The sequence below is a fragment of the Vicugna pacos genome, chromosome 15 (assembly GCF_048564905.1).
Source record: "Vicugna pacos chromosome 15, VicPac4, whole genome shotgun sequence".
NCBI lineage: Eukaryota > Metazoa > Chordata > Mammalia > Artiodactyla > Camelidae > Vicugna > Vicugna pacos.
The window spans coordinates 60983013-61004906 of NC_133001.1; the positions used below are offsets into that span (position 1 = coordinate 60983013).

Sequence of the window (21894 nt, forward strand, 5' to 3'; positions counted from 1 at the left end):
GGAATACTGTGAGAGATCACTTTAGAAAGTTAAGAAACTTTTTAAAGTGGCTAAATCACTTAATTTTCCTGGTTTTATATCCAGATTTTCATATTGTTAGAAGGTGGCTTAAGCCACTAGTGGCCTGTTGGTCACTTTTTAAGTTTCTCCTTGATAGTGTATGGGTTTTAATTTCTTTCAAAATAGTAACTTGGAGTTTTTTTAAATTATGAATTATGTTCTAAGTTAGTTGAAATCTCCGAATTGTTTGTCTTGCTACTAGGTGTCAGTGAAGTCTCATCCAAGTTCTGGCTTTGGCGGCTGTTGCAGCGCTCCTGCGAGCTGGCCGCGTTTGTTTAGCGCTGCGGAAGTAACAGCCCGGGAAGCGGCAGGGGGAGGGGCGGCTCCAGGCCGCGCGTCCCGTCCGTGGGCAGCAGGTGTCACTCGCCCGCACTCAAGCTGCTGAGACTCGGGGAACCGGGCCCCACCACGGGAACCGCGGAGCACCGGTCTGTTCAGCTTCCGCCTGTCCAGCGTGCTCACCTGCCTGGCGTCTTCGTCTTTTGCAGCTCACGTGATCGCTAAAGCAAAGGGCCTTGCGATTCTGTCGGTGATAAAAGCTGGGTTTCTTGTGACCGCTAGAGGAGGCAGTGGGATTGTGCTGGCGCGTCTTCCCGATGGAAGTAAGTCGGGGTCTCCTCACCTGGAGGAGCAGGGGCCCTTCACCCTCGTGTTTGTTCTGTCTGCACCGTGCGCACACTTCGCAGGGAGTGCGGCGGGCTTTCCAGCGCCGCGATCCGGCACCTCACGGCTGCCCCCGGGGCGCAGCGGGGTGTCCGCCGGCCAGGGAGCCCCGCCCCCGCCGGCGGAGGGGACTCGGGGTGGAGGTGTCTTCCTCCTTGCGCAGTTTGCCATCCTTCCACGGGGCGGGTGCTAAGCAGTGACAACATTGCGTTTGTGTTGTTAAATGCAAATTCTCACCCCTCACCTTCATGGTGCGACTGTGTCTTTTGTTTTATGGCAGTTGACAAGGACACAGGGGCCGTCTGTACGCTTTCCCCCCATTGTTTCTGTGGGAGATCACAGAAACTGAACCATTGTAAAAAATATCCCCAGGGCAGAATCATGTCAAGATCAATATAATTTGGTCTTACTTTCTGTGGTGAAATCTAATACTTGATGTTTCAGACATCAAAATATGTTTGCCTTTAATCCCAAGAACAAACATTTATAATAATGTTAAAACGTACATAAGTGGGTCATAACCAACTAAAATGCTTTTTATATGAATTTAACATTTGCTGTTCAGTTATATAGTTGAACACATTTTTCTGTTATAGCAATTTTCGGTGTAGATAATTTAATTTTATTTGGAGAGAGCATGGAACACTCATGGGCCATAGATAGATCTGGTACAGGCCCTGGACATGAGTTGGTGGGAGCCACTGTCTCCTGCATGGTGTCTCCCGGTAAATGAGTCTCCTCTGACATTGTGGTTCAGATTTCATAGCTCCATGCTTGGCTATGAAACAAAACCAGCCAAATTCTCTTCTTCTCAAGCATTGCCCACATTTTCACGGGCAGACTTCCCAGCAGCACAGGCAGAGAAGTGGAGGCGCACTCACACCGAGTCCACTGCCAGCTGGGCTCCAAGTCCATGAGAACCCTCCCCCTGCAGGTCCGTGTGGTGGACAGGTGACCATCTGGAAAAGGGCAGGCTCCTCTCAGAACCTCAGGGGACCTTCCTTCTGGGTTAAATATCTGATTTTCTCTCTGCCGTCTTCCCAAGTGGCAGCTGCTCACTCTGCAGAAGGTAATCTAAGAGCCACATAGCGCGGCTCAGCAGATCCCCAGGCCCTGGCCAGGTAGGCGGTCCTTAAGCAGGGACAGTCCCTAGCGTAGGAAATGGAGAACAACCTTGGGATTAGGATACATTGATTTCTGTGATCCAAACTTCTCTAGGCCCGGGTAGATCAGTTCTGGACACATTCCAGCACGATGCTGGCATCCAGAACGCACGCGAGCAGCAAAACTAGGCTCAGCAGCTGAGGCGCAGTTTCACCAAGTGCTTTATCTGGACCATCTCGCCCCCAGTTATCCTTTCCTAGACGTGTTTAACATAACTGTTTCTACATCAGGAAAAATAAGCAACAATAATCCTGAGATGTGCCATATCACGCAAGTGGAATTATTTTACTTAGTTTCCCAATGTAAGGAAATGTGTCCTGTTAAGAATTTTAATCATCTTGAGTTTATAACCTATTTCTTGTGCTCCTACTAGGCACAAAAGATGTCAAAACAGTTTTTGACCTTGGTGATTTACAACAGAAGCAGTTTAGTGTCGTATTCCCCTGAGAAGTGATTATAATAAACTCTTTTGAATTCTTTTGTTCTCATAACAATGATTAAGTTTTTACTAAAGCCTAGAATTCTAGCTCAGTTATTTTGTAAAACATTATAAATATTTATAGTTGAATTTATCAAATGCTATGTATGTTTAATTGGTGAGAATTCAATAGTTTGGTATTATGCATGTGTATAGGGAAAGGTTAGAATACGTGGATTTATGAATCTTTGAGGCTCATGTGAATATCTAATACCTTTCAAATATTTTTAACTTAAAAAATTATACATGCTTATTAAAGAGCACTTAAAAACAGGCAAAAATGCCAAAGTCTCATTATTTTAAAAAGAAACACTATTCATTCACATTTTAGCATTTTTCCTCCCCATATTTATGTGCCAAGGAGTTTTAATGTTAGACTAACGTTTGTTTGTTTGTTTTTACTAGAATGGTCTGCGCCTTCTGCCATTGGCATAGCTGGGCTGGGTGGCGGATTTGAGCTGGGAATAGAGGTGAGTGATGATGTGTGCACGTCCCGTTCCGAAACAACTGATTCAGGACAGTGGAGAGGTTTCCGACCGTCCTTGTTTCACTGCCTGTGGAAATTGTTCCCTTTTGTTTCCTTGAATCTCTGCCTAAAGCTGTGTAATGTGTACCACATTCTCCTTTCGCTCCCTGATAGCAGAGTTTCTTTCATGCATCTCACCATCTCCACCTTCAGCATGTCTGTAGAGCAGATACCCTCGGAGCCGACACACCAACTGGCAGGTCATGGCTTCCAAGTGCAGAGCTTACTGGTGTGGCATCACTGGCGGCAAAGCCACTTAGTTACAGCCATGTTCAAATTGCTTCAAAGTCTACCAGTAAAGATCACCTTCGAAGTGCTTCACTTGATGGCTTTGCTCCTAATGATCACGGTTCTAGCGCACGGACTGGAGAGCGTGTTCACAGAGCGTGTTCCTGGAGGTCCCCCCGTAAGATCTGCTGCAGGGTCGCTGTTGCTCATCTGCTGCTTTGTTGCTAAGTGATCGTAAATCAATCCAATGTTCTCAAAAAACTTTCTTCTCAAATTTCGGTCACCTTCTTCCTAAGCTTTCCTTTAATGAATTTGCCCTGTGGTCGTAGCTTTACATGTCCTTGGACTTATTAGCTGGAAGTATTTCTGTTACTGTTTTCCATCTTTATTTGAACTTGACTTGCTGCTGCATAAATCTGTCTTCTAAACAGAGGAACGCATTTTAGTTTTGCAATCATGGCTGCCTTTTTCTTGTATGTTCAGCCAAGTCACAGCCTTCAGAAACATCGCACTCTTGTGGAAAGCGCATTTTCAGCAGCTGTTGTGTGTCCCTGTTCACAGCCCCTCGCACTGCACACAGATGTATGTCCCTGCCAGTGGTCCTGGGTCACAGCCTCCGGCTCCATGCACAAGGTTAGGGGCATGCCCTGGGGCTCCGTCTCAAATAGCGTTTGTTTGAAAATGACCAGAGACTAAGTAATAATCACTGCAGTAAGTTTAATATATCGAAGACTTAAAACGAGTCTTCATTGCTGGTTCTTTGCAAATTGTGGAGTTTTGGGCAGAATGCACATTACTAGCCTGGAAAAACAAGTGCAGGTAAACTGTAGTTCTATCCTCCAGTAAATGTAATAGAAAGATTTTAAATCAACTTTTTTTTAACATTTTTTATTGATTTATAATCATTTTACAATGTTGTGTCAAATTCCAGTGTTCAGCACAATTTTTCAGTCATTCATGGACATATACACACTCATTGTCACATTTTTTTCTCTGTGATTTATCATAACATTTTGTGTATGTTTCCCTGTGCTATACAGTGTAATCTTGTTTATCTATAAATCAACTTTTTATAAGATGGTATTTTTTATTATTTTCCAAAGGCAGTGCAGTGAGAGCAGAACTCAAGAGTGGGCCGCTGGGCTTGGCTCTGACCCGCACACCTCCCGGCTGTGGTGTCAGCCAGCTCGCCTCTCCCCTCTGCCCTTAGCTTCTTCACCTCCAAGGGGAGATGAGGTAGCCTTCCCTCTGGGCTTATTAACTGAATGAGTTTATACATGAAAAACACTCAGAGTGACATAAGCTATTGGAATTTTTACCGTTAAGATCTTTATCTTCTCAATGCTTATTTATATTTGCCATATGTGGGAACTTTGAATGCTGACTTACCCTCATAACTCTGGAGTTCCATTTAAACACCTTACATAGAAGATGACTTTTTAAAATATCCATTTCAAGTGGAGATTAGAAGACTGTCCTCGGGGCTGGAGACCCTGCTTTGTGCCTCTTGAACATGGCCTGACTGGCCCCCTGAGACCCACAGACACGTCCTCTAGTGCCATGTGTGCTGTGGTCGGTCCCTTCCAGTGTGTGTGCTGGGGCCCCGTGAGCGTGCACAGGGCTCTGCCTGCTGTGTCAGGCTGCGTGGGGAGGCGGGGAGTCTGCAGGCCACGTGGCGGGAGCATCCACCATCGGTGGTCTCGTCCACCTGCTCGGGCTCCGACAGGTGCGGCAGCCCCAGAGACGCAGGGCAGCAGAGACACGGCATCCTCCTCTAAGGAGGGAAACCGCCTGCAGCAGCCGGCAGATCAGGCTCCTTGTGGGCCTTCCTCTTCCTCCAGACACTTGCTCCAAACTGGACGGAGGGCTGGACAGCGGCACCAGCCTGCGGGTTTTCTCATCTGGCCCTTACCTAGCCCGTGTGTCCTCCATCCCTACATCCACAGACCGGCCAGGTAGACACACAGGATAATCTGCCTCTGTATCTGGGAGACGACGTGAATGGCTCCATGACCACGCAAGGTCGCCATGCACGCAGAAAGCACTGGCATCCCTGGTGCGGACTGTTCAACGTTTGTCAAATAATGTAACTGTCTGCCACCCTGTTTTAGAATGGAATAATGAGCAGTAATAGCCAATGTTTCCATAAAACTTGGACGTATATTCTTAGAGCATCAGTTCCACACCACGGCCGTGGAGGGTGGTTCTCTGCACCCTCGTTCTGTGGATTAGCTGCTGAGTCACAGAGCTGCTCCAGTACCAGGCAGCCAAGGTGACAGGCTGGTCACTCACAGGAGGCCCTGGTCCCACACCCAGCCAGGGGGTCATTGGCAGCACTGGGTGCTGTTTCCCTTATAGGGCGTCTTGTCTGGGCCTCCCTGCGCAGGTGCCAAGAAGGCTCTGAGAAGCTGAGGTATGTATTCTTGGTTCTGCAGGTGCTTCATGGAGAGCACACCCCACATCTCCTCACTTCTAGTGCACCGGCTGGTCCTAGCTGTAACTTCCATCTGTGTAACACGCTATGGATTTTAGGGCCTGTATGAGGGAGGAAGGCGCAGGCAGTTGTTTTCAGGACACAGACATGAAGTGTCTTGCCAAGGATCACACAGGTGGCGTGTGGTTGTCTCTAACTGGGCTCCCTAGAGACGGAGCCTGAGACAGGGGTCTGGGTGCACATGATTTCCTGAGCAAATGTCCTCAGGAGAAATACTACAAGGGGTGCAGGACAGAGAAGCTGAAGGGTCCAAACAAGGTCCAAACTTGCCCTGGTGTGATGACAGGAGGAGAAGGCAGGTCCAAAACAGAGGCAAGGGAGTGTCATCTGGGGACAGCCACTCTCACCACTGTCACACAGAGGCTGGGGAGCCAGCAGTGCCCACAGTGGTGGGGCCAAACCCTCTCCTGTGTCTGGATACCCAGTGAGCTTCCACCCACCACGCTGCTCCCACAGATGGGCACATCTTCAGGACATGTGAGATGTGGGTCTGATCACCAGGACTCTAGATTCAGGCTCTGCTTTGGAACCTAGAACAGGTTCGGTTCCGAAGGTGTCAAGTTAGGGGCTGTATCCTTTTTTGACAAGATCTGTTGGCCTTCATCAGCTCAGACGTTAGTTAGATATAGACTATGGCACTGGTCCAGTTATGAGGACTGCTGAGAATTCCCAAGGTTGTGTAACTCACACACACACCAAAAGCAAAAACGACAACAAACAAAACACGTACAAGTCCACGGAGGAGGGAAAGGTAACCTAAGACTTGGTTTAAACATTGTTAATGTTTTCTTTCAGGGCAGTTATAGCAGAGCCCAAAGCCCTGAAAGCCCTGATGCCCTGGACTGCCCAGTGGTTCGCTGGACGTCACAAGCCAGAGCCCACATGGGCCGTCAAGTCTGGCCCACCTCACTTTCACCCAAGACTATGACTTGAGGAAAGTGACTCGGCTCTTTCCGGAAGAATTCGCGTAAACTCTTTTACCTCAATGATGAGGACGGCATCTAGGCTCACACTGAGGGGCCACTGTTAGAGACTAGAGTTCGGTTTCTAAGCCCCTGAGGTTGGTGTGCGGGGTGGAGGGGGGCCCTCAGGGTTGGGCAGAGGTTGCTACTGGGGATGCTGCGTGCCGGGGTGTGACTGTCAGCACCACACGACGGGGCTTTCTGGGGAGGGGGCTGACTCCGGGCAGAACGGCTTGTGAGGACAGGAAAGAAGACCCTCAGCTTCCGCGGAGCGCGAGGGGTGGGGCAGGCCCCACGAGAACCGAAGGCAGGAGGCGCGGGCCTTCTCTCCAGGCGGCCCGGCTGTGGGGTTTGTGGGCTGTCAGCTCAGCGCAGGGTGACGGCACGGGGCTCAGCGCGAGGGCTTGAAGGGGCCAACACGCTGGAGGGAGACAGGGCAGCGCCGTGCCAGAACAGGGCGTCAGGAGGAGGCCTGCGGCTCCTGAGAGCACGTCTCCCCAGCTTTTCCTGCAGAGTAGTTGTGTTTTGTAAATTCTTAGCTTAAGAATTGAATTTAATTGTAAAATTCACGTCTTATTTATTGTTAGTTGTATCGCAATGCAAACTTCTTAAGAAGCCCCCATCAGATTCTCAAATGTCTGTCACATCCTGTCCACCCGCTCCGCTGCCCCCATCTTCTCCCAGGAAATCGGTTCTGCTTTCTACTCCACGCTGTGGAGACAAGCCTAGAGCCGTCGGCACAGCTGCTCCTCTTCAAACCCTCCGGGGGCCTTTTGACCTGGTTCTTTGTCTGTAGTTGTGTCACCAAAGAGCACAGGACCATCATACTCTTCCTTCAGGAGAACTGAATTGAGATTGGACAGAAGAGCAAAGGATTGATTGTTTGCTTACTTTACTGAGATACACCGAGCAGAGGGGCCATGACAGCCCGAGTGCCTGCAGGGTCACGGCTGGAGATTTATACTTCCGAGTGTGGACGTGCCAACCTTTACGCTTTATTCATATATGTTATTTTTAGAAGTATTTAAGATTTGGTTATACAATCATTGGCAAAATTGCTTAACTTTGCTTAAGAAATGCTAAATAATTCTATATCATTAAGCACCATGATCCTTAAAAATCGTCCATGTATGAAATGAAAATAACAATTGACATGAGTCATGGAGAAGTATTTTCATGGGTCAATTAGCTGGAACTGGAGTGTGTTTCTCCATAAAGTGACTCAGATTAAACTGTATCAGGAATCCTCCAAGGACAGTCGCTTCTTCTGTTAGACGAAAACATCGATTTTAAAACACTTACAAAAATTTAAAGAACAATGTAAATAAACCAATGTGTTTGGCCTCTGCCGACTTAGAGAAATGCGCTGAACATGCCAGGCCTTACAATGATTTCAGCTCAGCCTTCAGACATGCTTGTATCTGTGTACATACGTAGACACATGTATACACACGTATACACACGTGTGTATGTGAATATGTATACACTGATACATGTGGTTGCTATTATTATACCCATTTTGCAGAGAAGGAGGCCGAGGCTTTGAGCTGCTCGCTCATTTGCCCAAGGTCACACTATGTGCGAGAAGCAGAAGTAGTTCAGTGGGGCAGGTCCTGTTATGTGGACTTTAAATATGGAGAAGCCAGAGAGCCAACGTGCCCCAGAAAGGCTATGTTGAGAAGAGGACCTGGGGTGGAAACTCGGGCCTCTGTCACCCAAGGACCCGGCTGGTGGGTGCCTCTTGCCTGGTGGGTGGTGACTGCTCCATCCTCACCATGGTTCTGCCATGGCCCCGGGGAGTTTGGAGAACACGCCTTCCCCAGGAGCCCTCCCTCATTCTGGTTTTGCTTTTACTTAAAGAATTAAGCCATGGCGATAGTCATAACTAACGGTGACTAATCTTCTCCCTGATATTTGAATGTCTGTGACCTACAACGTGTACATTTTCCCAGTGGTGGACGCATGGACTTGCACAGATGTTGCCAGGGACATCTGTATGGAACCGTCCTAGGAGCTGTATCCCCACTGGCCTTTGACCTTATGACCGTGCTCCTCATTCTGTATCCTTCAGTGTCTCTTTCCTGAAGTGTTTACTGTGAGGAGGCGCCTTTGCTCTTTCCCGTGTGGCTGTGCCTGACCTGTTCCAGTTGTGTCTGGGACGGTCTGCCAACCTCATAAACCGTGGTCACCACGCCATTACAGGCCAGTGAGAAGACAGTGCAGGTGCCCATAAACCCAAGGCCTGTGCATGGTGGGTGGTGACCAGCAGACGCGTTTGTCTAAGTACCTGTGAATGCAGCCCCTTAACCCTCAGCTAACAGCAAAGCGTGACTCCTCTTTCATATCCTTTCTCTGTCTGCATTGTCTTGCTACGTTACATAGAGTATGTTTGAGTTTAACTGACATACATTTTATATGATATTTAGACATAATTATATTAAAATAAGTGAGTCTTTATGTTTCAGGTGTCAGACTTGGTGATAATTCTGAACTACGACCGAGCAGTAGAAGCCTTTGCAAAGGGCGGCAACCTGACACTCGGAGGGAATTTTACTGTGGCGGTTGGGCCCTTGGGACGGTGAGTGCATGAAATGCTCTCTGCACAGTGTTGGGCAGTAAAGGCTTCACAGTATTGTTTTGCATTAAGAGAAAGCGTGAATTAAAATGAAGCAAATTTATAATTTAGTTTGTTTGAGGTAGCTTCCAAATAAGAAATTTACAAAACACAGCCAGTGTGATCAAATGAGAAGATTTGAAACTAGCACATGCAAAACAGAAACTAAATATTTCAGAAATGCAAGCTGTTGTATCTATTGGAATTGAACATAAAAATTACCTTCGAGCTTTGAAGGAGCTGAGTCAATTTTAAACAACTGAGAAAGGGCAGCATTCATCAGGAGAGAAAGCTATTTCTCAAACTAAATTGTGAAAAATTGGAATGGAAGTGTTTTACTCAAGTGATGTTTACGATACTTACAGTGCATCTTCCTTCTCTGTTAATGAAGAACTAGTCTTGGGTTAATTGAGCAATTAAATATTTTAAACTGAGACTATTTACAGAAGTTACACAGTGAAATCATCTAAAAATGTTCCTAAGTTGCATGCAAACACTAGTTGTAGAGAGAAACACAGCCCATGATTCTTGAGACGCGTTTCCCTGTTTGGGGAGGGAAGACAAGGCTGGAAAACACCAGCTGCGCACGTGTTCTCTGCAGCGCCACACACCCCTGCACATCTTACGTACCATGTCCTTGCCAGGACTGCTTTGAACATGCCTAGCTTAGACCAGCAGGAAGCAAAATACATGGAAGCACTGGAGTAAGCACAGAGCAAGGTCTTTCTTTCGGGTCAGAAGCGCGGTCTGGGCAGCCAGCTTTCAGTGCAAGTGCTCTGTGATGCATGGCCTTCTGTTTTGCAGGAATTTAGAAGGAAATGTCTCGCTAAGAAGCTCAGCTGCTGTCTTTACTTACTGCAAATCTCGAGGCCTCTTTGCTGGCATATCTTTAGAAGGTAGCTGCTTGATTGAGAGGAAAGAAACTAATCGAAAGTAAGTGCGAGGCAGAGAATGCTCATCGATTGGAAGAGTGTGTGGTGAGCAGATGGTACTTGGTGGACTCGTATCATTCTGAAGGGTGCGTGCAGGACCCTGCCTAGGCAGACCTCCTTATGCTGGCTTCACAGACACGGCCTTGTTTATAGGCAGAAGGACTGGGGCCACCCTGTGCACAGCACATCTGTCGGCAACAGTTTTCCAACCACTTTTGCTCACTTTGTGTCTCTGTGTCACATTGTGGTAATTCTTGCACTACTTCAACTTTTTCACTATTACATACGCTGTGATGATCTGTGATCAGTGGCCATTGACGTTACTATTATGATTGTTTTGGGCTACAGGAACTTCGCCCACAAAAGATGGAGAACTTAAATGCTGTGAATCCTGGCTGCTTGCCTGACCAGCTGTCCTCCACCCCCACCCCCCGTGCCCCACTCTCATTCCCTCTCCGGGGGCCTCCCTGTCCCCTGAGACACAACATTGAAATTAATGACCCTATAATGGCCTCTAAGCCTTCAAGTGAAAGGAAGAGTGTGTCTCTCACTTTAAATCAAAAGCTAGAAAAAACTGAGCTCGGTGAGGACGACACACCGAAAAGCTGAGGCGAGCTGAAAGCTGGGCCTCTTGCATCAGACTGAGAGCCACGCTGCAAAAGCAAAGGGAACGTTCCTGAAGGAGGTTACATGCGCTGCTCCAGTGAGCGCACAGGTGATAAGAAAGAGAAACAGCCTTACTGCTGATGTGGAGAAAGTTTGAGTGGTCTGAATCAAGATCAAATCAACTGTAACGTGCTCTTTAAAAAGCCTGATCCAGACCCAGACCCTCACGCTCTTCGATTCTGTGAAGGCTGAGAGGTGAGGAAGCTACAGAAAGAAAATTTGCAGTGTGGATGAAAAATACTGCAAGCTATATCAGTAAACAAAGAATGCTGAAGCCGTCAAGTCATCAGCTGCTGCCACCACCCCCCAGGGAAGACAAGCCTGCAGCCCAGCCTGTGCAGCCACTCACAGTGGTGCCCTCTGAGGGGACTCAGAATAAGAAGGGACAGGATACTGGCCCTAGATGGCTAGGTGCTTGTCAAAGGGATGACTTCAATGAGCCCAAATGTTTGCTCCCTCCCATACACAGAAAAGCACTAAATTCTTTAACTTGAGATGCCTGATTTTCTTTAGTTAACAAGTAATCTTTTATTGTTCCAACTACCTGGTCTTTGTTGTAAAGCTTCTCTATATCCTAGCCCCTCCTCTGCCTCTTCAGAGCAGCCCCTCAGAGCCATCTGAGAGGCTGTCATCCCGGGCTGAGTCCTCAGAATTGTCCACCGAATAAAACTTAACTCTCAGCTTTTAGGTTGTGCGTTTATTTCAGTCGACAGCAGGTAGCAGAGTTTGGTTCCTGAGGTTTAAGGAAAGAAGCCATCTGCGTGACGTAGAAGAGCAGTGTTCCTCGTTGAGGGAGGGTTCCTACTATTACGCTTGGCCTCTGTCTTTCCTTGGTAAGACAGAAACAAATTTTGTTAAAAAAATTTTCTTGAAAATGTCCTAGCTGGCGAAGAGGAACTTCCACTGTAAACTGGCATCTGGCTAATTTTTCCCAAAACGGCTCTTCTACATTTCCACTGAAATATGTCTGATTGCCCAGAAAAAGCTTAAAAGCTGACTGACAGGACAACTTTGAAACCTGGCAGGAAGCCCACTAGCCACGACCCTGAGAGCGCCAGACCGCTGGTGCTGGACAGGCGTCTGCTGCCTGCAACAGACGGAGCCGCGTCCAGAGCGCCCAAGCCCGTTCACCTGGAGTCTGGAGTCCAGGGCACGCCGATGACGTTCAGTGCAAACCTCAGCCACCAGCAGACGCGGGGATGGGAGAGTAGAGTTTGCAGAGCTCTGCGTCTTGCAAAGGCAGGAGAAATGCTCTCGCTTCTGGTTTTACTAATTCGAGACATTCAGGTTAGGAATGCTTTTAGAGATTCACGGTTCTAGGCCTTCGGGAGACTTTCCCACAACGTTCACCTGAACCCTGGGTGATCCAAGACAGACGCACCTCTTAGCCCCCTGCAGGTCTTCCAGACATGCAAGGCAGCTCCTTAGATAGTCCCGATACAAGTAAGCATTGTAAGGAAATTGCAAAGCCATATATGTTGACACCATTTTTATACGAAATTTAAAAAGTGAAAACATATAAAAGTGTATGTGCTTGTGGGCATATGTTCACCTGTGTTTCTATACATACTTATACATGTTTATTATATATGTTTATGTATGTGTTATATGTATGTGTTTATGTGTAAGGGCATGCATATATGATGTGCTTTTGTATTACTGGAGGATGGATGTGCCTGTCAGACCATTTATGGTGGCTGCCTCTAGAGTTGCACGTGGAGGGTGAATTTAGGGGCTTAACATGGGTTATGGCTTGTAGTTAGGGTTCGAAAAGTAGCATATACAAAGTTCTATGCATGAGTAAATCGCACACAGATGTGTGTCCTACGTTTAACGCTAGAAAAGATTGATGTCTGTAAAAGAAATGTTCTTAATACGATGTTTCTTATTAGATTCTACTGTCAAGATATTAGAGCTAATGACATTTTATTTGGAGATATACCACGGCCTGCTCAAGCAGAAGATCTTTATGGAATTCTTGATTCCTTTACTGAGAAGTATGAGACTGAAGGACAACGGGCCAACGCCAGGAAAGCAGCCCGGGAGCAGAGGAGGGCTTCTGTAAGGCTCAGTTCTGTTTCTTCTCAGTAGTCACAGAAAAGCAATCCCATTATGTGGATGGAGCATTTTGTCCTTGACACCAGGTTCCTAATAACCCACTAACTTCCCTTGCAGTTTCATTTACATAAAGTTCTTGTGAAAGTATCAAACAGCCTTGACAGTCAGCTCTACAAGTTTCAAGGAGGAACATGGTTTTCCGTGATTGCATTTCTGCACGGTTAGCGCTTTGTAACGTTAGTTAATAACGCTACCAATAGCTGCTGACATCTGGGGCTTGCAGAGCTCACCTGGTTCACACCCCTGCCGGAGGGGCTGGGTCCGCAGCACAGAATGAAAACGACAGAGCTGAAGTCACTGCTGCCTTTCCCCACTGATGCCCCACCTCCCTGGGGGTCAGAGGTGCCGGGATGAGGAAGCTCCAGCACAGACAGGCACCCCTGCCGCAGTTCAACCGAACGCGGCCCAGGAACTCATGACCTTTGTGAGAAAGTGTGGAGGATAGAATTCGCCACGTACGCTCATTAGGACAAAGAGCCTTATATGCTCCTGAGTAAAAACGGGGTTTTAAAGTCATGCACTTTTTGTTGTTGTTCTTCTCAGGCTAAAGAACTGCCTCCAAAACCATTGCCAAGACCACAGCAGCTGTCTGCGCCAGTCCAGCCAAACTCTGCCTCACAAAGTAAATACTTCTGTTGAAATTCAAATTAATAATCAATCAATCATGAAATATTATCTAAAATCAAGCTACATTTATTAATAACTGTAAAGTGATAGCTTTAGAGTCAAATGAAAGAACAAATGAGTGTTAACGAGAGAAAAATGAATGTTCAGCCTCTTCTAAACACACGAAGCAAATTCTCATTCCTGTACTTTGTAAAAACCTCCATTCTCATTCAGAACATGCTTCTTCCAATTGACAGATTTACTTCTGAAGTTTTTCTTTCATTTGTTTGTCATTTCTTCCAAACACAGCTATCCTCCAGATTTGAAACATAAACAAAGTAAGCCTATTTTCCTTGTATATCCTTAGAGTTATATTTCTGAATATTAATTTTACCATACGTTCTTGGGAGCTCAGGGTTTCATGAGGGAGTTTTAAAATGGGCTAAATTTAGAAACGCCAGGGTTTTGGCCTTTACCCCTCTCTCCATTACCCAGTTTTATGACAGTCACTCTTAGAATTCTGCTTTTCATGCAGAGCGGTTACCAGTAAGTAGCAACACATCAAAGTGGGTGCCGCTTCACGTGAGGACTGACGTTTGCACAATGGCACTGGCTATGGCCGCCGACAGCACGGCGCAGAGTCTCACTTACAGCCCACCTAAAGAACCTCCCTCCTAGAAGAGATGCCACCTGAGGTAAACCAACTGCAGGCTCTGGAAGGAGGGACAGTGGACCCTTAAACACTCTGTGGGTAAGGGCAGCAACCCCCCACGCAGTCGAAGTTCCGCAGATAACTTTTGACCCCCTTAAAACTGTACTGACAGCCCACTGCTAGCCAGAAGCCTTACCGATAACCTGAACCGTCAATCAGCGCATATTTTGTATGTTACATGAGTTACATACTGTCTTCTTACTAGAAAGCTAGAAAAAAGAAAATATTGTTAAGAAAACCATAAGCAAGAAAAAAATGCACTTACAGTGCTGTGCTGTATGTGTCATTACCGAACGTTGACGGCATCTATCTACACGGTGCGTCATCTACACCAGTGTTGTCTTAGAGGATACAAAGCACTGTAAATGTTACAGGTACTAACACCAGACTCCAAAAGTGAACATACAATGTGAAAAAGAAATTCATATGTGCAGGTATAGTGATTGATAAGAAAGCAGCAATATTGATCGCCTCATGGTGCCTAGCCCAGCCTGTACCCTGATGAATGAGTTGTAAAATTTTTAAGGGGCATACTTTTACAGTCATATTCATAACACAGTGTTGGAAACACTGTTACATTAAAAAAAAACACTTACCTCTGATGATAGACTGTTACAGAGTCTCTGATTATCAGAGAGGGAGAATAGGGGGCATACTGTACAGCAATGCAGTTCTTTGGAAGCAAAGTTATAAAACAGAGAGAAAATGAACACATAACTTTATATTAGCTATGACTCCCCTTGTGTCTGTGTGAGGATGGGCTCTCCACTTCAACACGAGTCTCACACGTGATGCTCTAGGTGAGGGTGATGGTGACACAGAGCCGTCTCATACAGTTATCAGATTTTTCACAGGATGACACACGTGCACAACAGGTAAGTTTATTAACTGCACAACATGGTAATTATTTACTGTTCATTAAGTGGAAGTGGATCCTAATGAAGGTCTTCACCGTCTCATCTTCACGTTTAGTAGGCTGAGGAGGAGGAGGTGGAGGGGGATCCTGCTGACTTGGGGGTGAGAGGTGGCGAGGTGGGAGGGGGCAGGAGAGACAGGTACACTCAGTGTAACTTTACGGAAACACATCATAATTTCTGTCTGCCGTTGTGCTTTTTTATTTCTCTAAGACTGTTTCTGTGCAGTGCCAACACTTTTCCACCGTTTGCTTGAGTTTCTGTGCCGTATCGCACAAGGGTCCATGTTGTAAAGAAGCAGTTGGAAATACTCAGCCCTCTGCCAGGTTGTCTGGTGTTGGTTCTGTTTCCTGGCACCGCTTCTTCTGTGCCTTCCTCGCCATCTGGCGCTGATTCAGGAGTGCCGTCTCCATCAAATCATCCTCTGTTGATTCCTCTGGTGTGGGGTCTCTTAGCTCTTGAAAGTCTCCGACATCCATATCTTGAAACCCTTCACACACACACACACACACACCCTGTCTTTCCTGCCACATCCACAGTCTTTCATGCTTTCCTTGACTGGCTCTGTAGTAAATCCTGTGAAGTCGTGCACAGCATCTAGAATGGTTTTCTCCAGCAGGAATTAATTGCTTCAGGCTTGATGGCTTTCATGACTTTTTCTAGAAGAGTATGGCGTCTTCGATAGTGTAATCCTTCCAGACTGTAATGATGCTCTCTCTTTGGGGTTCTCTTCCACAGTGTTGACAGTCCTTTCCATAGATCACCATGTGTAATGAGCCTAAAAGGTCCCTTTGACACCTGATCTGGAGGCTGAATGAGAGACTGTGTTTGGGGCCACATACACCGCTTGAACTCATGAACTCATGGGGTTCTGGGTGGCTGGGGGCATTGTCTAATTTGAAAAGGCAGTCCCTTATTACAGGCAAGATATTTCCTGACTTTAGAGACAAAGTGTCAATGCAACCAGTCCAGAGAATGTGTTGTCCAGGCCTGCTTGTTACAGAATGAAAAGACTGGCAGCTGGTGTTTATCTTTCCCTCCTGGGTTCGGGGTTAAAGCCTGACAGTCAAGAGCAGCCCTGACCATGAGCCTGACTGCATTGCACAGAAGAGTAGTAAGTCTGTCCCTCCCTGCCTTAACGCCTGGTGCTTTACTCTCATCTTTACTAACAAATGTCATTTTTTATTTTTCCCACCCAGAATAGGGTACATTCATCTGCATTAAAACCTTGTTCAGACACATATCCTTCCTCCTCAGTGATTTTCTTAGTGGCGTCTGGGAACCCATCTGCTGCCTCTTGGATGGCAGAAGCTGCTTCTCATGTCATCTTGACATTTTACAAGCCAAACCTCTTTCTAAAGTTATCCAGCTGTCCTTTGCTGGCGTGAAATTCTCCAGCTTTAGATCCCTCACCTTCCGTTTGCTTTAAGTTGTAATACAGTGGCTCCTTTATGATACATTAATTGGCCGTAAGTGTGTGGGTTCATTTCTGGGCTTTCTATCCCGTTCCATTGATCTGTGTGTCTGTTTTTGTGCAAGTCCCATACTGTTTTGATGACTGTAGCTTTGTAGTATAGTTTGAAGTCAGAGACTGTGATTCCTCCAGACTCTGTTCTTTCTCAAGGCTGTTTTGGCTAGTTGAAGTCTTTTGTGTTTCCATACACATTTTAACATTTATTGTTCCAGTTCTGTGAAAAATGGCATTGGTTATTTGATAGACATTCCACTGAATCTGTAGATTGCCTTGGGTAGTATGGCCATTTTAACAGTATGGATTCTTCTGATCCAAGAACACGACATATCTTTCCATCTGTCTGTGTTGTCTTCAATTTCATCAGTGTCACACTTTTCAGAGTAGAGGTCCTTTTCCTCCTTGGGTGGGTTGATTCCTAGGTATTTTTTTCTTTTTGATGCAATGGTAAATTGACTCTTTTCTTAGTTACTCTTTCTGATATTTCATTGTTAGTGTATAGAAATGCAACAGATTTCTGTATATTAATTTTTGTGTCCTACAATTTTACCGGATTCATTGATGAGCTCTGATAGTTTTCTGGTGGCGCTTTAGGGTCTTCTGTGTATAGTGTCATGTCATCTGCAAACAGTGACAGTTTTACTTCTTCCTTTACAATTTGGATTCCTTTCATTTTTCTTCTCTGATTGCTGTGGCTAGGACTTGCAAAACTATGTCGAAGAAAAGTGGTAAGAGCGGTCATTCTTGTCTCGTTCCTGACCTGGGAGGAAGTGCTTCCAGCTCTTCACGGCTGAGCGCGATGTTGTCTGTGGTTTGTCATATACCGCCTTTGCTATGTGAGGCATGTTCTCTCCACGCCCACTTTCTGGAGAGTTTTTATCATAAGTGGATGTTGAACTTTATCAAAAGCTTTTTCTGCATCTGTTGAGATAATCATATGGGTTTTTTAAATTCTTACTTTTATTGAAGTTTTGTATTTCCAGTCATGGTTAAGGTCTTCCCACCTCCTCAGGAGATTGCACTCATGGTGTCCTACATTGTCTTGCAGTACTTTATTCTCACAATTACTGTACGCTTACTGTTTTTACCTTAAGACCACTTTACCAATATACCCCTCCACCCCCAATATGCAATTCTAGTTAAAATAATATTATGTACTTCTATGAATTCTATGATTTATGGATATTAATTACAATAATAAATGCATACACTAATAAATTTGGCATTTGTATGATAATCTTCCCACTTTATGCTTTCCGTTGGTTGGTATTTTATGTCTTTCCTGACATTTTATAGGTTCTGTGCTTCTCTTATTAAATGTATAAGTACTTTACAATTTTGGTTTTCTGTGGTGAGTGGAATGTACTGTCCCACTTGCATTGTAGATTGCTTATTTTAATAGCTGAGAAAGCCTCAATTTGCATTTATTTTGTCTTATGTATTGTCACCTACCTGAAATCTCTTATTTCTAGTCAGGTTTTTAAAATAGACTCTCTTGGGATGCTTTTATGCCCTCTTTCCCACCTTGCCATTGCTTAATTCTGTATTTTTATACAAATAAACTTCTTAGGCCAGTTGCCTTCACGTTGGAGCACAACCCTCCTCAGGGGCCACCCAGAGACTGTGCAGGGCACGTGGGCACAGATAATTCGGGAGATGCAATTTCCAGATCTCCAGTTCCCACAAGTGTTCATCCTTAATGCTGACCCATGACATGAGGCTGTCCTCTGTCTGCTGGCCTTTCATGGGAGCTTTATTCACACTTGAACAAAAGCACTGGCAAATCATCTTAACCATTTGCACTGAGTTGTCCACACAATGTGAGGATAATGATCCAGTTTGAAATGTGGATGTTGATCTTGGTGCAGTCAGTAAGGCTGATGAGCAGTAATTAGTTTGGTAGATTAGGTGATTTCTATTTTTTTGCTTTTAGCAAAGTTGAAGGGGGGACCTAATGACATTGTTATCTGAATTTACAGTGAGTAGTAATTAATATTATCATTATATATTAATTATTTTAAAAATCACATAGCAATTTATCACCAAAATAAAAAGTTATAATAGTAAGTTTATTACTTTATAAGTAATATTTTATTATTGTTGCTTTTAGGTGATCACTGTATGATTTTTTACCTCTGTTTTGGAAGGGATGTAGAAGAACTCTGTCACATTGCTATAAAATATCTCTTTCTTGCCCTCTCTAGTTTTTATAAAAAACAGCTTTCCTAGCACCTATATCTTTAAAAAGGACCACTGAAATACAATTTGATGTTGAACTATGTCATTCCAGAAACAAGAAATAGTCATCTTGTATGTCAATTAATTGTTAAAAGTCTTGCCCATACATTGAGATGCATTTCAAATAAAATTTTACTTTCATGTTTAGTAAATTAACAAATTCGTAATATATTTCACATTTTGATCAATATATACCAACATGAAACTCAATCTAAGAAATTATTTAATAGAGGATTGTGTTACTTAAAATTTTAAAATAAATTTATGTACAAGTTTTTGTTGTAGAAACTTATATAAAAATATATTAATACATTAGTAAAAAATATTTGTGACAAATGGAATGAATATATGATTTGAAGGTTAAAAATGAACAGCACGTAATCTCTGACTATTAAGAAATATCTCACTGATTTTCTTTAATGAATGATGGTGAGTTCAAATCACTATCACATTGAGATCCTTTTATTCAAAAAAGGGGAGATATGATTAAGTAACTGATAGTGAAATATGCTGAACATTATTACACCCTTAAGCTCATATTCAACAATTTTAGGTATCAATTAAGTATACACAAGTGAACACTTGCTGTTTAAAAATTATCTTAGGTGTTAAGCAAGCAAGAATGCTTGAAAATCACTGGCTCGGGGATTGCAGGGTTTTTATGTGGGTATTTTACAATCACTTCTGGAAAAAGATGTGCATGTTTTTCATAAACGTGTAACTGCAAGGCCCTGAGCTGCCGTTTATATGCATCTGGTCACACAGACACCAGATATTCACCCTCTGCATTGTGCTTGGTCTATTTCCTGTGTTTGTTCAGGTACTCCTCTTGATTTAAAGATGACAAATTAATGATATTTCTATCATTACAGTGACAGTAATTTAAAATACTTGCTCAGCAAGGGCAAGATTTGCCATTCTGGAGTACCTTGTATACCATACACTAATAAGGGTTCTGAACGCTCCCCCCTTATACTTGTCTGTTTCCTTTTTGCAGGTAGCAGAAGTGAAAATAAGCTCTACCCTGAACTTCCCAGCTGTCGTGAGAGAGCTGGTAAGTAAAAAACCTCTGTTCTGAAATGATTCACAACCATCTCCTAATCACAAACTTCCTACTTAATCTGGCAGGACGTGACAGTATCTGGGAACCCCGCCTGGGTTTGTGGGCGACCCACCGCACCGTGAGAAGCGCTTCAGTTAACACGTGCGACGCACAGTTAGACACTGAGCTTGAGGGGTCGCCAGGCTGAGCTTGCTGGGAGGTGCCCTCTCTCCCGAGGGAACAGGGACGTTGGCCACAGTGTGCAGAGGCTGTGAACCCCCTGCAAAGGCCTGGGGACTAGAGTTCCTTTCCTCAGACTTCTCTGAAGTCTGCACCTGCAGCCCAGGTGCCTCAAACATATTAGAAATATCTCTTTAAAAGCAAAGAGGGAAAATGTTTAGTAATAAGAAACAAAACCCTAGTGGGCTCTGGAGGCAGAGGCTCAGACTTACACCCCGTACTTCCATTCACCAAAGACAATGTTCCCTCCCGTGGCTGGGTGGTTGGTTGGGTTTTGTTTTGTTTTGTTTTTTAACATTTTTTATTGATTTATAATCATTTTACAATGTTGTGTCAAATTCCAGTGTTCAGCACAATTTTTCAGTCATTCATGGACATATACACACTCATTGTCACATTTTTTTCTCTGTGATTTATCATAACATTTTGTGTATATTTCCCTGTGCTATATACAGTGTAATCTTGTCTATCTATTCTACAATTTTGAGATCCAAGTCTATCCCTTCCCACCCTCCACCCCCCTGGTAACCACAAGTCTGTATTCTCTGTCCGTGAGTCTATTTCTGTCCTGTATTTATGCTTTGTTTTTGTTTGTTTGTTTTTGTTTTTGTTTTTTAGATTCCACATATGAGCGATCTCATATGGTATTTTTCTTTCTCTTTCTGGCTTACTTCACTTAGAATGACATTCTCCAGGAGCATCCATGTTGCTGCAAATGGCATTATGTTGTCGGTTTTTATGGCTGAGTTAGTATTCCATTGTATAAATATACCACATCTTCTTTATCCAGTCACCTGTTGATGGACATTTAGGCTGTTTCCATGTTTTGGCTATTGTAAATAGTGCTTCTATGAACATTGGGGTGCAGGTGTCATCCTGAAGTAGATTTCCTTCTGGATACAGGCCCAGGAGTGGGATTCCTGGGTCATATGGTAAGTCTATTCCTAGTCTTTTGAGGAGTCTCCACACTGTTTTCCACAGTGACTGCACCAAACTGCATTCCCACCAGCAGTGTAGGAGGGTTCCCCTTTCTCCACAGCCTCTCCAGCATTTGTCATTTGTGGATTTTTGAATGACGGCCATTCTGACCGGTTGGTTGGGTTTTATTTCTGTATTTGAAGGGGTAGGGCAAGTTGTACAAACAGTAAGTGCTAGGTTAATGTTAATATTAAGTTATTTTAGTCCTTTCTCAAAATATGAAGGACTTTGAAGAAGAAAATAAAAGAGAAAATTGAAAGTCTATTTAAAAAATAAATCTTATTTTCCATTACTGTGTTTAAAAAAAAAAAAAAGCAGCTGCGAAAGGAGTTAAAACTCTTACCAGGAATGTCCTCACACCCTGGTCCATCACCCTTGTGGAGAGAAGTCAGGAGCCACGGGCCTGAGGCCCAAGAGGAAAAGCCCCCTGCGCAGGACACCAGCCCCCACAGGCCAGCTCTCCAGCCTGCCCCGGGCCTATAGATGGGCTGCGTGACCATCATTCTCCAGACGTGCACACTTTTACTTTGCACCTTCGGAGGCTCCAAGCATGTCCTCAGGTCTCCCGGAGGGACGCGGCGAGAGCCGGCAGCCCTGCTCACTGGGCTTGGTAACTGAGCCTGTGTGACAGAAGTGACAATAAGCTCTATCCTGAACTCCCCGCTGTCATGGAAGGTTCCTGGGCCAGCGTCCATCCTGGCCTCGCTCCCACCCTGTGACCATCCGTGGGAACACGGCAGCTCTGTGTTGGCTGTTGTCCTGGCTGCATGGGGCTGAGCGGCACCTGT

The 21894-nt window shown here is 44.9% G+C and overlaps 1 protein-coding gene across 9 annotated transcripts in view; it reads left to right on the forward strand.

Moving 5' to 3' along the window:
• SH3YL1 (SH3 and SYLF domain containing 1) overlaps positions 1–21894 on the forward strand; it is a 46999-nt gene that overhangs the window by 20949 nt on the left and 4156 nt on the right. For 4 of the 9 annotated variants that reach the window (XM_072938279.1, XM_072938280.1, XM_015251119.3 and 1 more), the window contains 7 exons: positions 549–662; positions 2771–2835; positions 9041–9153; positions 9994–10122; positions 12680–12848; positions 13449–13527; positions 19844–19900. In XM_072938279.1, the coding sequence (XP_072794380.1) occupies positions 549–662; positions 2771–2835; positions 9041–9153; positions 9994–10122; positions 12680–12848; positions 13449–13527; positions 19844–19900 (726 nt within the window). The remainder of the gene's footprint in view (positions 1–548; positions 663–2770; positions 2836–9040; positions 9154–9993; positions 10123–12679; positions 12849–13448; positions 13528–19843; positions 19901–21894) is intronic. The other 5 variants (XM_072938284.1, XM_072938283.1, XM_072938287.1 and 2 more) reach the window with 2 other exon arrangements.